The sequence below is a fragment of the Eurypyga helias genome, unplaced genomic scaffold (genome assembly GCF_000690775.1).
Source record: "Eurypyga helias isolate BGI_N326 unplaced genomic scaffold, ASM69077v1 scaffold28228, whole genome shotgun sequence".
NCBI lineage: Eukaryota > Metazoa > Chordata > Aves > Eurypygiformes > Eurypygidae > Eurypyga > Eurypyga helias.
Window position 1 is genome coordinate 40,198 of NW_010266794.1, and position 16,301 is coordinate 56,498.

The window sequence follows — 16,301 nt, forward strand, 5'->3', positions numbered from 1 at the left end:
TTTTAAGACGGCTTTCACACTGGTTTGATAACAGAAGTTAAAAACCCCAGAGCATTCAGCTTTAAGGACTTGCTGGGATTTCTTCTGTGTGTACTTCTTGTGTTTGGGAGACTTAAGAGTGGGGTTTGGTCTCTGGGGTGACAGACTGATTCTAGCTACTCTGCAGTCAGCTTTACAGTTCAAGGTGGGGTTGCAAAATCTCCAGTACTTGCATATAGCCTGGAAGGGAGTATCAGGTTACAAATAACTTCAAGGGGTTTCTCAAGTCATAGTTATGTATGTATTTATGGTTACTGGTTATCGTGGTGCTCAAATGATATTTGCAACAAATAGTTAGGACACCTTGTGTTAAACAGAATATTTATCTACAGTCAGACTGTGACACCAGTAAAAGATGGTTTCAGGTTTTTCTTCCTAGGTGAGCTGTTGCCTTGCAGGCATACTGTGCATAGCAGGGAGGATCAGTTTTCCCTTTTATGTTACATGTGCCGTTTCAGCAGATTAAAATGGGCTGATCACTAAGATGCTTTTAAAAGACTTGTAAGTAGCAGTCATTCATTCTGCCTCTTTCTCTCTCCTTCAGATTACTTACGTAGAAACTTAAGTTTCCTATTCTTCTTATTCGTGGTGAACACATGTAACCTGGCATACTTTCCACACAGATCCTAGAAACTGATACCTTCCTTCTCTGCCCCAAGAGGAAGAGTGGACCTCTTCATGTGTTCCATGCTTCTCTTAGCAATGCATTTACTGATACGTTTCAAATAGTGGAAAACAGTTGTATTTCTTTTCTACTGTAAGAATGTTACCTTTGGGTAATGGAAGCATTCAACTCCAAGATATTCCTTTAAATAAATTCTCTTACTGGCCATAGAAAGCACAGTTTACCAGTTTACATATTTACCATATGCCTTTCCAAATTTCAGGACAAGTTTACCAGGTCAGAACTAGAGTGAATCATAGACACTCAAGGCTGACGTATTTAAGGGTTTGGTTTTTGTAGATTCAAGCAAAGTAGGAATATTAAGGAATTAAGAGGATGCCTGGCAGTAGAGTAGACATTTATTCTATAGTCTCATTAGTAATGTTTTTAAGATCTCTTGTAACAAGTAGTGGTAAGTAAAATAGTTCAGAGTCCTTTGCTTTCTGGGTTGCTAGTTTTATCTTTTTGCTTTTCCTCTTTGTTGTGTTTTGATGCTGTTTAACTTTATTTTTTGTTACTTTTATTGAATGTAGCTATTAGCACTGGCAGGTAGTAGGAACTAAATGCTGGCAAGGACAGTTTGACCTTTTGGATTTTTTTTTTTTTTTTTAAAGGTTCCCTATAGGTTGCATGCTGTGCTAGTTCATGAAGGTCAAGCTAATGCAGGACACTACTGGGCATATATTTATGACCATCACCAGAACAGGTGGATGAAATACAATGATATTTCTGTCACAAAGTCAACCTGGGAAGAGTTGGAACGGGACTCTTTTGGCGGTTACCGGAATGCCAGTGCATATTGTTTAATGTATATCAGTGATAAGGAACAATTCTTGATACAAGGTAATGTTATGGGTATGTTTTCTGCATGATATAAAATGGCTGAATATATTGACAAAGCGAGCTTCTTTCAGATGCATTTCTAGTTTTTGATGTGACTTTAATTATTGAAAATTCTATTTATGCTGCTGTTAGTCACGTTATTTTTGTGGGTAGAACAATTGCTCTTCAACTTTTAGATTGTTAAAGATAATGCCAGTGTTTCACCATTATTAAGAGAATAAAATAAATTAAAGTTTGCAAATTTGTAAATTAGCTAGGTGATAGCATCTTCAGAATTTTGGAAGATGTTAGCTCACTGAAGATCAGAACAGAAATGTGGAAGCACAGAAATTAGCCTTTTGACATTATAATCCTCATGTAGCTTTGTTTTCATAAACTTCAGAATTCTGAACTTTACTGGAGCATGGAAAGTTGAAGATTTATGCACCATATAGTAATATGAATAGCTTAGCCCTACCAACTGCACATTAAAGTAATACATGGAATGGGAAAGGTGTTGGTTGTTTTTTTTTTTTTTGTCACGTGGTAGTATGCAACTCTAGGGCTTGTACAGAAGTGTTTGGAGAGAGGGCAAAGATCTCAGCATGAGCTTTGTGGGGCCTGATAATGGCAGCTAGGGAGCTGACACTGAAAATGGCCAGAGATTCAGTAACAGGCAGTGGAAAATGTTCCTGTCTTTTCATAGGATAGAAAATTAGAGTGCACATTTGTTCAGTTTTAAAATCAGAGCAGATATTAATCTTGACACTTCTAGAATGCCAGATTAGAAGTAGATTTGCAGCCATAGGGTTTCTGGGCCTTGTGGGGTGGTTGTGCCACTCTAAGTCTGCGACCTGCTTGCTGGGGGACAACTACAGCTGACTGATCCCCTAGGATCTGGGGTACTCCGGCAGGGACCATTCTCAAAGCAAAAAGGAACGTTAATGTAGTTGGTGCTCTTACCAGTTGATTTTCCGAATCCCTGTAGGCCCACTCTCCCTTCCCGTTTTCTTCTGGGAAATGGAGTTGTGTCCAACTCTGTGTGGCAGTAATGCAGTCAAACTATGGTGGGTTTTTTGCGACCTTTTTTTCCTGAATGTTTACGATCATAGGGTGCTCGTGGCCCAAAAGGCTCCTCTTTCAAAATGGCAATCATCTGATGTGCCCAAGAACGTATAATCCAAAGATGGCAAGAGCAGTAGCCATATGTCTCACTAGTAGAGGAGTGCCTGACAGATAATAAAATCAGTTAAAAGTAATACAGTTTTGGGGTTTTGGTACCCTACTGTGTCCAGTAAATCACTTGAGGAAATTAGTTGAACGTACTTTCCCCTATCCTTTTTCTGAAATTTGTATTTCACGTTACCACAGACGAATTGAACAAAGAAACGGGACAGATCCTTGTTGGAATGGACACGCTACCTTCTGATCTAAGGGATTACGTCAAGGAAGACAATAAACGTTTTGAAAAAGAACTCGAAGAATGGGATGCAGAACTCGCTCAGAAAGCACAGCAGGAGAAGTTGTTATCTCAGATTCCCAGGGCACCAGCACCCTCACCTGCTCCAGGTACGTTATGTGGAAGACGACATAATGGGTTTGCATAGTGAGACTGCTGTCCAGATGTTCGCTGTTGTATTTGAGTCATTAAGACTGAGCATGTGTTTCTTGACTATCTATGACTACAAACCCAGTGCAAAAAGTCAGTGACATAGCTCTTTCGCAAATTCTGTGGAGGTGACTCTATCTTCTATATGTTTTGACTTCACAAACACTTTGAGACTCGTTTTACTTCTTTTGTTAGTAATGGAAAGTACTAAATGAATGTTTTATTTGTCTGCCAAAATTTGCTTTCATCATTTAAGGACTGCTAATCAGCTTTATTGCCTTCAAGTCGGGGAGACTTTGAGATTTCCCTTAATCAACACATCATACTCTTCTGACCTGTCTTGCAAAGTAGAAATAGATCTGGCACTCAAGTGGCTGTAGGTTATTCCATATGTAGGTCTGTATCCCACAGAAAGTCCAAGTAGAATCTCATCTTTGTCCTCAGTCATCGTCCACATGATTGATGGACACCCCCTCACTCAAAAGCCTTAATGGGTCTATAGACAGGACAGGTCTGTTGTTCCCAATGTGAAATCATGGGCCTATTTATATCAAAGTGTTCAAAATGACCTGAGAGTGGTGTAAAGTTGTATTTGTTAATGTGTGACCTACCCTGCATTTTGTGTATGGGCTACCCCATCTGTGAGATCGTGATCCACATAAAGCTAATCCGTTAAAAACTCATGCTTCTGTTAACACACAAAATTCTTGTCTTCTTTCATCACTAAGTTCAAGCAGGAGAACCAGAATATTTAGAGCAGCCATCAAGAACTGATATTTCAAAGCACTTAAAAGAAGATTCTGTACAAGCAATCAACAAAGCTTTAGCTGAACAAGAAGACAGAGGTCCAGAAGCTATAATGGATACGGTGAGGACATTTTGAAACTTGAAATACTATTTTTGCTTCTATTTTGCAAGTGGAAGTTCCATAATAGCTGCTAAAAGGGGATGTGTGTGGAAACTTTGAACTGAAAATTGCTGTTTCTTCAGGGACTGTCCATCCCCAGTGTCCATCCAGAAAGTATGTACTACAGTAATGGGTGTAGTAGAAGAAGAATACTAAGATAGATGTCCTCTGTGTGATGAAAGTACTTGTTAAGAGTATAGCATGTTGTTCTAATGACAGTCACATATTAGTGCCCACCCTCTTTCAAAATATTAGACAGTTCCATTTATTTTTGAGGCGTAAATGTTGCCATTCCGTGTAGAAGACTTGAAAAATACTGCTTTAAACATTCAGGTTTTCATCTGAGGAATGGACAGTTATACTTGACTTCCCTTGGCAGACCTATGGGAGTTGAAGTAGCTTTCAAAATAAAGGTTTCTTCAACAGTATTCGTTCTGTAGCTATAATGCAAATTCACAACTTGATGAAAATTACTTCTTGTGATTCATCAGGGAGAAATATTAACTGAAGTGTTGTAGGAATTAGTGTTGGGTGATTCATACAGCAAATACTAAGGAACTGGAAATCAACAACTTCAGGAGTTATTAATGAAACTAGTATTTAACAGTGTTTTCTGTAAGAATATAGATAATGACCAATGTATTTGCCATAAAAGCAAATGCCTTTAAAGCAATGCATGCATCTCTCTTGGAACCATATCCATAAGGATAAAGCATACAAAATGTGCAGTATAGCTTCCTTAGGCGCCCCTAGTAACCACTAGAGATATGGAAAATTTGTAGCTGTGCAGAATTTGAAGCTTGCTTCTTAAGTTCAGGTATGAATCCTCATGAAACAAAAGCTGTCTAGCACCAGACATCTTTGGGGTCAACAGGAAAGCCCTCTTAAAGCCTTGGAAAATGGCATGACAGCTTTGTTGACTCTTACACATGGTGTGTTTTCCATCCCTCTCCTGTGGTGTCAGGAGAGAAGAGAAGCATCCTTTTCTGTGGTAAACTGAAATCAAAGCCACAGGGAAACGAATCTAACCCTGGATGAAAAGGTGCTGTGCCACTCATGCTTTAGGCTACTGCGTACATGGCTTGGTTGAGTTCTCAGAACAGCTTAGGGGAGCCTGTTCAGTATGAGTCACCTTCAGCTGAAAGGGTAGCTGTGAAGATACCAAACCCATGATAAAATGTGTTGCGTGATGATGTCCTCTTGCCAGGGTCTGTGGGCACCCATTCCAGTGGGATCTGGAACAGTCTGACAGACTTGATTCCATGGATCAAGTGGGTTTAGTTTAGGGTAATGATACTCTGCACAGTGATCAGCCTCAGGACTTTACAAGACTGCAGATCAGGAACTGCATGGGGAACATCATGATAGGCTTAATGAGGTGGATGCAGGTTAGTTACCTTATTCCAGTATTTTCACTGTTTTGTTCTGCAACAATGTGGATGACTCTTTAAAAGTGCGGAAAAAAAGAAGTCAGACCATGCAATCTCCTCTATTTAGAAGCAAACGTATTTCAGCTGTTAGAATCTAAAGCCGATTTCTAGCTAATATGAAGGCACTCTGTTAATGTTTAAAAGCAGCTGTCTGTATACCCAAGTATAACGTAGGCACGTTTGTACTTCCTTCTCATTGTATCAGCGTGCTTTTTAATTATTTAACTTCCATATGCGTCCTGACATGCAGGCATTCCTTTCCTTTGCTTTTTGTTGGTCCATTTTAAAAGAAGGAGAGCTAACATCAGAACATGTAACCAGCAGGATTGTTAGTCACTGCGTCATCACTTGTGTGCATTTTCTGCAGAACAAGTAGCATGGCACACTGTGATTGCTGAGATAACGGTCAAGGTTCAAGTTCTGCAAATGTTGTAAACTGCCCGTTATGCAGTGATAGACCATCGGACCTGAGATTTGTCTCCGTGGTTGTTTTAAACTTAGTTTAACTTAAGAATTTTAGTGACTAGTGTTATCTTCCCCTGATTTTCTAATTAGTCTTCTAAAAATATAAAACTGTTGAATGTAATGCACCTGTAAATAATTTTTCAAGTATCTTGATTGCTGGAGGGTTTTTGTTTTGGTTTGCTTTTTCCCCAGAGCATCAGGAAATGTTCACCTTTGGCTTGTAGGTGTCCCTTTGTATGAATAATTCAGATTCCTCAGATACATGAAGTAATTTTTTGGTGAAATATATGAGAAGTGGTGGTTCACAAGACTCATCCTTTAACAAGTGCCTTAAATTTGTAACGGATGTTAGAGTTAAAATGCTGGCATACTAACTTGTAATGAGTGAATAAAGAACAAATGAAATATTTTTTTAAAAATTATGGCTTAATTTTAAAATATACTGCTTAAATAATTAAGAAACTGTAAGTAATTAAAGGCTGTAAGTGATCCACAACTTTAGCAGTGCATATCATTTTACTTTATCAGCCTGTCAGTTTTCTCTATTTTCTGCTTTTTATTTTTTTTCCCCCCACACATACTGATAACGGTTTTCTTCTGCAGAGCTCTGGTAATGCTCCAGCTCAACCAGCTCCTAACCAGCGAGTTGTAGAGGTGGCGATACCTGATGTAGGGACTTTTGTGATTGAGTCAGAGGAGGGGGGTTATGACGATGAGGTACATCTGATTGCAGCTGTGTGCACCGCTCCTCCCCAGTGCTTTCTTGTGCTGCCTGACGAGAAGTTTTGGCATGTTTGCACATTGTGACACCTAACAGATTTCTGCAAAGCTAAATGCTTAGCGATTTTATAACCTTACTGTCTTCAGCTGTAATGAAGTATGAAAGGAGAGCACTGGCTACTCTAGTTGGGCACACTTTGCATGGTACCTTTCGCACCGGAGGTGTATTTGTCTTTCCAGCTGTGGGAGTTGAATGTCTGTGTTGGGCCAGATAGCCTTTGAAATACTGGTGATAGACACCGGACTGCCGCGTTATGGAGAAAAATGCCAGGATAGTGAGTAATGTTCTTAATGTTTGTGCTTTCTTGTCAGTCCAGTGAAGCCAAAGTTCAAGTCCAATCCCTTATTTGCCAAGGTTAAGCATTTCAAACTTCAGGGATCAAATTATCCACGGAAATAACCTGAAACTGATACAGCTGGTGGAGCTGACTCTTGCAAAGCTTTAGCGGGGGAAAAAAAAAATCCCAATTGAGACCCAGGGTGGTGTGTGTACCTAGAACTGCGTGAGGAACAGATATGAGCCCCATGTCATCCCAAGGGACAGGATTTGCTGCTGCCCTGTTTTAGCGTCAGAAGGCAACACTCTCGGATCATCGAACTCTCTTGCCTTCACACTGCTCATTCCACGTTTTGTTTTGGTTGGGGCTAGCTAGCATAGGTGTAGCCCATGTTCTCAGGTGTCTGAGTGTGTGTCCTTGGTGGCTGTGGGGAGCCTTTGCTTCCCTAGGCAGTTGGACATTTCGGGTCATTCTGCGTTGTAGTTGTGATCACTTCTTTCTGGGACTATGGGATGAGGAATAGAATGATTGAATTGATCACCTCATGCTGAATTTGTCTTCTCGTGGATGGGTCGTTTCACCCCTTGACGACATGAGGATTAGGCCTCACCTGCTCTTTTGGGTTGTTTTTTTTCACTGTTATCCCTGTGCCATTGTCTTTCTACAGGAATGATAACTTTCTTCCCTATTTCTCTGTTCCTTTTGTAACTGTATTTGCCTTTTTCTTTTTTTTTTTTTTGACATTCTTGTGTGGCAAATTCATCTATAGAGTGTAGGGTTCTTCATGTTCTGTTGTGAAGGGCCAGTTTTCTTGCTGTGCCAGCTATACCTTGGGCAGGGAGAGCGGGAGTATTTCTCTTTGCCTACAGATAACAAAGGGGAAAGGCCTTTCTGAGTAACCTAGATGTATCTAATTGTTCATATATAACAGATGTGAATAGCTGTGAGATGTTTCATTTGGCCTTGTGGTTTTTTAAATGTTCTGAGTTTGACTTTTAAGAACTTGCAAATGCTTGAGAGCGCAGTTGTATTTCTAGCAGTGGGTCCCTCGCTTTGATGTTGAAAGATGCATAAAATCCAAGCAGTGTGGTGCAGTATGTTTTTAGTACAGTGTATATAAAGTGTGATTGGGTGATTTGTCAACTTGAAACTTGGGGTTTTTTGTTACTCCTTTGGTGGCTATGGATAGCACTCATTCAGTATGCAGTTTCTGGTGGATACTAATGCTGAGTGATGCATGTTCCCTTCCTGGGAAGTTTTGACCATGTTACTTTTACATTGTATGTGACACAGTCCTTCAGTTGCTTTGTAAGCTTCCTTTAATCATGTGTTTTTACAGTACAAATATACGTACATGCCGTGACTGATTTGCAGAATATGCACACCAGATCTGTATTGAAACGTGCCATTTCAATGTATGCATGCATTTAGTTGCTTTTTATCGTGCATGAGTCTAAAAGCATATTGAATTTGGTCATTAAAATATTAATCATTCAAAACTTTTACCTTCAATCCCTTGTGGCAGGTCATGCTGACCCCGAACATGCAAGGTATTATCATGGCTATAGGTAAAGCCAGGAATGTTTATGACAGGTGTGGGCCAGAAGCAGGGTTCTTTAAGGTACAACTAACATTTTCTGACTTTTCTTGTTAGATATGCCTTCTCCCTCCACCCTTTGTGTATTAAGACTGTTCCAGCATTTATATGTACTCTTGTATCGGTCCTCCATTTAGATAAGTCTTCCTTCAAAAATAGAAGGCTATTTCCCTGTTGATTCAGCAGTTGGTACACTGCCTTGATACCAGTAGCTTATACACCTTTCTGCATTCTGCCTTTCTAACAATAGTAGCAAGTAACATGAAACCTAGGTGTGTAATCAGTAAGAATATGGGGGTTTTTCCCTATTAGTAAGAAAAAAATGTGCCTTCACTAGACTGTTCAGGACATCAGGTTTTTTTCACCCCAGGCCATCAGTGTTTAGTCGTTTTGTTATTTATTTCAAAGAGATATTCTTGTTTTGCACTCCTTAAAAGGTTTTTAGTATATCTAAATTACTTTCTTTTGTGTAGCTGCATGGATGTCGATACTGTTTATTTATGCAGTGTTTTATTACTGGGAATGAAACATTAGGCTTTTCGTGGTTATTACTCTTCACAATAATACCAGATTTAAAAATGTTTTCCTAAATACCCAAACTGCTGAGCATTTTTAGCTCATGATATTCTGATTTATCAGGGTATTAGAAAAAGGAATTACTTTGACATGATGTAAATTCCTCTTACTGTGATTTGGAGCAGGGGAAGAAGTTTCTTGCTTGTCATGAGTAGCAGTCTGTTTTCTTCTTGGTTGTTATGGTGTAGTTGCACTAGAAGAAAGTGTAGAAACAAAAAAAACCAAACAAACAGAAAATCCAAGGAAACAACAACCAACCAACCAAAAACCAAACAACCCACCCCACCACCAAAAAATTCTCTAAGTCCTTGGTAATGAACTTGAAATCTCTTGGGCTTGTTGGTTTGTCTGTTTGGGTTTTTGTAATGGGCACTTAGAGAGGTGTTGTGACCCTGACATTTGTTTGCAGGGCTCTGTTAACCGTGCCTACTCTCAGGGAACGGAGAGACACCTGCAACAGCCTCTGTTTAGTGAAATGGGTTTTGTTTGTTATTCAGTGCTGGTTTTTTCCCAAATTTATCACCTTTTTTTTTTTTTTTTAGTTGAAAACAAACAAAAAACCCCACTCCAAACCTCATTTCATCAAATTAAACTCTTTATCAGAAAGGTTTGTTACACTGAATTAATTTTCAAATAATAACGTGAAGGGAGTTTTGATGATTTTAAAATGGAAATGCAGTTAAAACTGAAATCATATTTAGTACCTTGGAGTTATCAAACCAGTGCTTAGTTTAAATGTTTTTAGGACTTTACTTTTGAATGCTTAAACACTTTCACTTCACATAGAACAGAATTTGTCTTTGAGAAAATGTTCTGACACTACATTGTGGGAGAGTAGAAAAGTTTTTATTTTCTGCTGAGTCATGTTTGCAATAACTTAATTTACTCTATAAACATACTGTAAAAGCCTCTGTGACATTTTCTAATAGTTATACTCTGGATTTCTTAATGTGTTTTGATTTTATAAATGAGTGTTTACAGAAAATTTTGGGGATTTTTCTATTAAAAAGGTAAAATCCATTTGACCACTGATCCGTTGGTTACTGCCAAGGTTTTGCTCTCCCTTTAGATCTCAGGCTTGAAATGTGACTGATACAAACCCATCAAGGTATTTCTTGATCAATGGCTTCCAAGCATCCTTCTTTAAACTTTACAGACAGATCCTTGCAGCATGTTTGCCTTAAGATCTTTCTTACATTGTCAGTGAGAAAATGAAGGCACGTAACTGTTTCCTACTGTCCCTCTTCCCTGTATTCCGTGTATTAAAAAAAAAGAAAAAAAAGTGGTTTTTTCATTGTACGTAGGATTTCTGGATATGTAGTATAACATTTATTCTTTATTTAAATATGTTTGTAAAAATATAGGGTGTTTTGTTTTATTTTTTCCTACTGAAAGATTAAATGTCTAATAGCAATTGCTTTTTGTTTCTGGTCTAGACCAATAAGCAGGGTTTAATTGCACAGTGATCCAGTTAGTTTTCTAATGGTAGGGCTTCTTCTGATGTAAGGTAATAGAAACTCTGTGGCTTTTGATATTTATAATCAGTTCTTCCAAACCTCCTTTTTAAAGATAATGCATATGATTAGTATTTAAAAATATTGATGCAGAACATTCTCTTAAACTTTAAAGTTCTGCACACGCTCTGTGTTTAAGCCTGTATGAAGAGTATCCTACCCATGTGTTTAGTCCCGAAACAAAATGTGTATTAGCAGAGGATGGGAGCCCAAATTTCTGGTAGCTAAATGTCAAGAATTTAGCTGCTATAAACAAATGTGAAATACTGAGCAGGGTATATTTCTGCCTGCTTTGGGGCTTTATTTTGTGCATATGTTGTATTGAAACTTCTCTAATGTGTGAAGCTACTGTGTCAAGTCATTTGTTTCAAGTCAATGTTTCGTGTTAGCAAACAATCTGATCACCTCTCTATTTTGAGAGATAAATTATGGAACATATTGACATTTGTCACCATTTTTCAAACAATTTTTCTTGCTGTTGCTCTTGTTCGTGCTGTATAGTTTCAGTGAATGAAATCTAATGAACAGAACAGATGATGTTCATTAAAATGTAATGTGCTGGCAAAGCTGGAAAAGAAAATAGTTCTGATGACCTCTAAGGTTGATCCAGTATATTCGGTGAGGACGCCGTCCTGGGCTATAGGAGACTAATACTATTCATATTGAAGTATTACTTGCTTTAGAAATCTTACAGTTTGATTGCCATTGAAAGGCATTTTCCATTCTTAGCGTTTCCGAAATCATACACGTTCGTTAAACTTTCTGTAGAATTTTATTCATGTATCTGCATTTTAACCATGTTTTAGAGGTACCTTTTTTACCTTATGAAATATTGGAAATAAGTAGTGTGTCTGAAATCTTACACTGCTTTCGGACTGTAAATGCTTGAAGAAGCCTTCCTAGGAATTGGATAAACCTTCTCTCAGGGAGATGTAGCACAGGATTGGGGCTGCTTTTGAACTAAAGGTCTACCTGGGCTTTTGGCACGCTTAGCTGGGGAGAGACAGGAACAACTTGACCATTTGTCTGGGTGTGGGTTGTTGTGGGTTTTTTAAACATAGTTCAGACTTGTTAGAAGGGTGGAGTATGGAACTGTTAAAAAAATTATTTTGTAGGCAAAAGGCCATGGGACGTGAATTATCCTGTTTGTGTCTGTGACGTTTAAGAGTTAAAAGCCATAAAAAGTAATGCATATTTTAAAAATTATTTAGGCAATTAAATTGGAATACACGCGTCTGCTAAAATTAGCCCAGGAAGATCCACCACCTGAATGCGATTACCGTTTGCGTCACGCAATCGTTTACTTCATCCAAAACCAGGCACCAAAGAAGATAATTGAGAGAACGTTACTGGAACAGTTTGGAGATCACAATCTTAGCTTTGATGAAAGGTAATAAGATCTCCGTGTCTCATTTCCTGTGCTCACTAACGTTCTCTGATGTGTGGAAGACACCCCTTCGTATTCAGATAATGCGTGTAATAGAGGGAAGGCTGGTGTGTGTGTGTGTGTGTTTGGCTTTATCTTTTTATAAAAAGCTTTTATATGAAATTTTTAATATCTTTTATATAGCTTTTTTATATCTTTTAATAGCTTTTAAGTATATTTTGTAAAAAATACCATCTTTCTAAAAGTCTCTTAAAAGAAGTAAACAAGTTGGGTTTCTCTTGGTGTGAAATAAGGACAAATACTCGGTGATGTTCATAATTTTGCACATAGGTTTCTGTTCCTGCTTTCAACACACTGTATAAGGCTGTGTAATTTGCATTTCTTCACTGCCCTGAAAGCCAGCAGTAGACAGCAAAGCCCTACATGCTAGATGGGTAACTTACTTGGAAGCAAGACAATGTCTCTTTTCCATTCTAAGTTCCATGTATTTACTCACTTAAAGAAATTGTAAGGTAGACAAGTTACATGATTTCTGTGTAGTGAATAATCCTCTAACATTACTTTTGTGAAGTAAATATGGGGGAGTTTCAAGCCATCTGAACTTTAAAAAGAAAGGCTGAGTAATGTGGCAATTTAGCAAAAAACTAAGAAGTAATTCTTAAATAGTAGAAGCCTCCATCACACGTAGTTCAAAAGCATGCGTGCTCCTGCTGATTATACCTTGCATGATAAAAGGCACATTTCCCACAGTGTTTTCATATTGTTTTCAGTAAGGTTGTAGCTCATAAGAAGGATATCGACAGGTTGGAAAGAGTCCAGAGGAGGCCACGAAGATGCTCAGAGGGCTGGAGCACCTCTCCTATGGTGAAAGGCTGCGAGAATTTGGCTTATTGAGCCTGGAGAACAGAAGGCTCCGGGGAGACCTTATTGCAGCCTTCCACTACCTGAAGGGGCTACAAGGCAGTTGGGGGGACTTTTAACAAGGGCCTGTAGTGACAGGACAAGGGGTAATGGGTTTAAATTGAAAGCGGGGAGGGTTAGATTAGATATCAGGAAGAAGTTCTTCCCGGAGAGGGTGGTGAGGCACTGGAACAGGTTGCCCAGAGAAGCTGTGGATGCCCCATCCCTGGATGTCTTCAAGGCCGGGCTGGATGAGGCTTTGAGCAACCTGGTCTAGTAGAAGGTGTCCCTGCCCATGGCAGGGGGGTTGGAACTAGATGATCTTTAAGGTCCCTTCCAACCCAAACCATCCTGCGATTCTATGATTTTACTGTTTGAGGCAGCTGTCTTTATATGGATAATAGCCTTTGCTTATTTCCAGTAATATTCCATGGTTTCTTGTTGCTTTTTGTAAGGTGCCGTAACATAATGAAGGTTGCTCAAGCTAAACTTGAAATGATAAAGCCAGATGAAGTAAACATGGAGGAATATGAGGTCAGTATTTTTGTAATGCTTTAAATTAAATTGTAACGTGAACTATTTATCAGTAAGCTGAATTTTATCTTCACAAATTTCTTCTTGTCTTACACTGAGATGTTAAAACTGGTTACTGAAAGACCATTTATTTGTAGGAAGGCTGCTCTGATCAGTTGAAATAAAGCTGTTTTTTTCCCACATCTGTAAATCCAATGCCTTGAGCCATAAGTAAATGTCAGGTTTCAGTCTGTCTTTACTCCTTAACGTGTCTCGACATCACTAACAGTATTTTTCATTTATCACCGTGTGAGCTAACTGGCTTTCTCTAGTGGGAAACTGCTCGCAGTGAAGGACTGTGAGGGGTCCAAGCCCAGCCTTACACATCTTGAGAACTGGGTCACGGGCACAGTCACATTTGTGCTTTTCCTTCAGCTGTCTCTGCCACCCTTCCCCATTCTTAGGAGCACCAGGTTCTTTGGTTTCCCCAGACCATACATAAACAGTTTATGCATTTGATTTTCCCTCGTGTGCTATTTAGAAAAACTTGGAAAGAAGAAAAGAGCAAATCTCAGACATCAAATAATCGTGACTAATAAAATAATTCATCTCTCATTTCAAGCTAAGTCTGTAGCTGGTTTTATAACATCAGTTTTAATCCTGCATAATACTGTTCGTTAAGGCCTCTTTACAGTGGATATCTATGTCCTAGGCAGAACCGGTGTACCACTTAAACCTCATTGTTGTGTGCTTGGGTCCAAACAGCTTGTTCAGGAGGACTGTGGGAGTAATCTTTCCTCCAACAAACCACATGGAAATATTAACTTGTCATTTTTACCAGGTTCAGGACCTACAGTAGGTGCTACGACCTTACTCCCTGGCCTGTAAGGGGAAAGGGCCCTCATAATGGGATTTCGTTTGCATTTTTTTAGCTGTGCAATCTTACCATTTTCTGAATGGCATTGCACAGGTAGAACAAACCATTCTGCGATTAGCTTTTAGAGTGAGGCAGCAGGGTGTCTTCTACTCCCCTGCTGGTACGTGCCACTTCATTAGCTCCTGTGGCAGGTAGTTGGTGGTTTCTCTGAAGACTGGGTCAGTATTTGTCCTGTACAGCGAGTTCACGTTTTGTGGACCCTTTCTTATGCTCTGTGTTGAATCTTTAAGTGTCTCTGTATTACAGTATGTTGTCCCTTATTTTATCTTTAATAAGCAACTGAAAGTTGGCTACAAAACAACTGCAGTAAAAGGCCCTTTCTCACTTAGAGCATTGAAGTGTACCAGTAGTCACTTCGTACAAACGCCGATGCAGTAAGGTAAATGTTCTGCTCCAGCACAAATATCTCCACAATCTGAACTGCAATTGGTTTTTTTTGTCACTTCCCATGTAATGTGTTCCGGCTTTTTCTATGTTGTTCTTTTCCTGAAAGCTAAGCTTAATATTTAGTGTATGAAAAAGCTTTCTAATACTTTCTGAGTAAATACCTGAGTGTAATGCAGGGAAGAAAAAAAGGCTATTAGTATTTTGGCTCTTTTTGAAAAATAAAAAGGGATCTCATATAATTCTGACTGTGGTTCTCTGAAGATGTTTTGTGTTCTTCTCCAATGGTAATGAATTCTGTAAAAATAATCTAATTTAGAAATATTTTAGGTTATTGAAGAATTTTCTTTTTATTGAGGGAGGGGGGGATGCAGGCAGAGTTTTCCCACGTGCAAGTTTCCTAGGAGTCCTTAGGACTGACTGTGAGAATTCAGCACGAAGTGAAGTGTGTAAAACAAACAAACTGTATTTTATGTTTGTGGATGAAATTCTGAATACCCTTTCTTATATGCAGAGATGGCATCAAGACTATAGAAATTTCAGGGAAACGACCATGTTTCTCATGGTAGGATTGGAGTTTTTCCAAAAAAAGAGGTAAGTGGTAATATAGAATTCAGATGTGGTGGAGCAATTTGAAGGCAAAATGTAATATTGATAAGTAAAGCTATTTTTAAAATTAAGAATTGTTGAATGTGTCTTTCACTTTAGTGGACCGAATAAATGCATAAATAATGTCTTCAGTTTTGCATCTGCCTCGGTTTCCCACAGCTTCCTGTTCTTAATGTCCATTTCTTCTATTCCTTGTCAAATCCCGGTCTCTGTTCAGAGCATCCTCCATATGCACCTGTATTCCTCCTTCCCTCCTCATATAAGCACCCTGCATATCCCTCGGACGTAAAAATCTCTTCTCTGGCACCACGTGTGGGCATACGTTTATCTGCTCTCCTCAGCAGTCACAATTACTTACAATTCTTACCCATCTTTTCACTGGGTCTTCCCACAGAAGTGATTTTTGCCTTCTGCGTTTGTGTGAGCCAAAATTCCACCTGTGATTGGCTTTAAAGGTCAGGAAAAAAGAACCTGTTTGAGGGAAACTATCATGAGCAACTGTGATAGTTGTAGCTGATTCTTCTTACTTCTGTGAGGCAACGGTGATTCACTCCCATCTCTTTTCCAAGCAAGTCAGGAATTGTGGCTGTAAAAATTGGTGACATTTATGTTCTTAATGCACTCCAGCTACAACTTATACTGTGATCTACTACATGCAACAAGGATGGTGATTACAGTATAAACGCCTCAAATCACTCTGCAGAAGAGAGTCTTTGAAACAGAATTGTTCAAAACTGCCTCTTCCTCCCATGCCCAGCCAAAGGAACAAAATAATTAGCTGCAAAATATCCAGTGGCTGACATCAGTTGTGTGAAATTTGAGCTGCACATGATACAGAATTTTGGCTGTGAAAACAATTCTGCAGTCAATCACTGATTTCCCCCCCCCCC

At 39.0% G+C, this 16,301-nt stretch overlaps 1 protein-coding gene across 1 annotated transcript in view; it reads left to right on the top strand.

Moving 5' to 3' along the window:
- The window catches only part of LOC104513760 (ubiquitin carboxyl-terminal hydrolase 25-like), a 53,639-nt gene extending 38,239 nt beyond the window's left edge, over positions 1-15,400 (top strand). Inside the window, 8 exon segments of the mRNA XM_010157218.1 lie at positions 1,318-1,546; positions 2,897-3,103; positions 3,869-4,002; positions 6,540-6,653; positions 8,520-8,615; positions 11,893-12,071; positions 13,424-13,502; positions 15,317-15,400. Coding sequence (XP_010155520.1) covers positions 1,318-1,546; positions 2,897-3,103; positions 3,869-4,002; positions 6,540-6,653; positions 8,520-8,615; positions 11,893-12,071; positions 13,424-13,502; positions 15,317-15,400 — 1,122 coding nt within the window.
- The last annotated feature ends 901 nt before the right edge of the window (positions 15,401-16,301 follow it).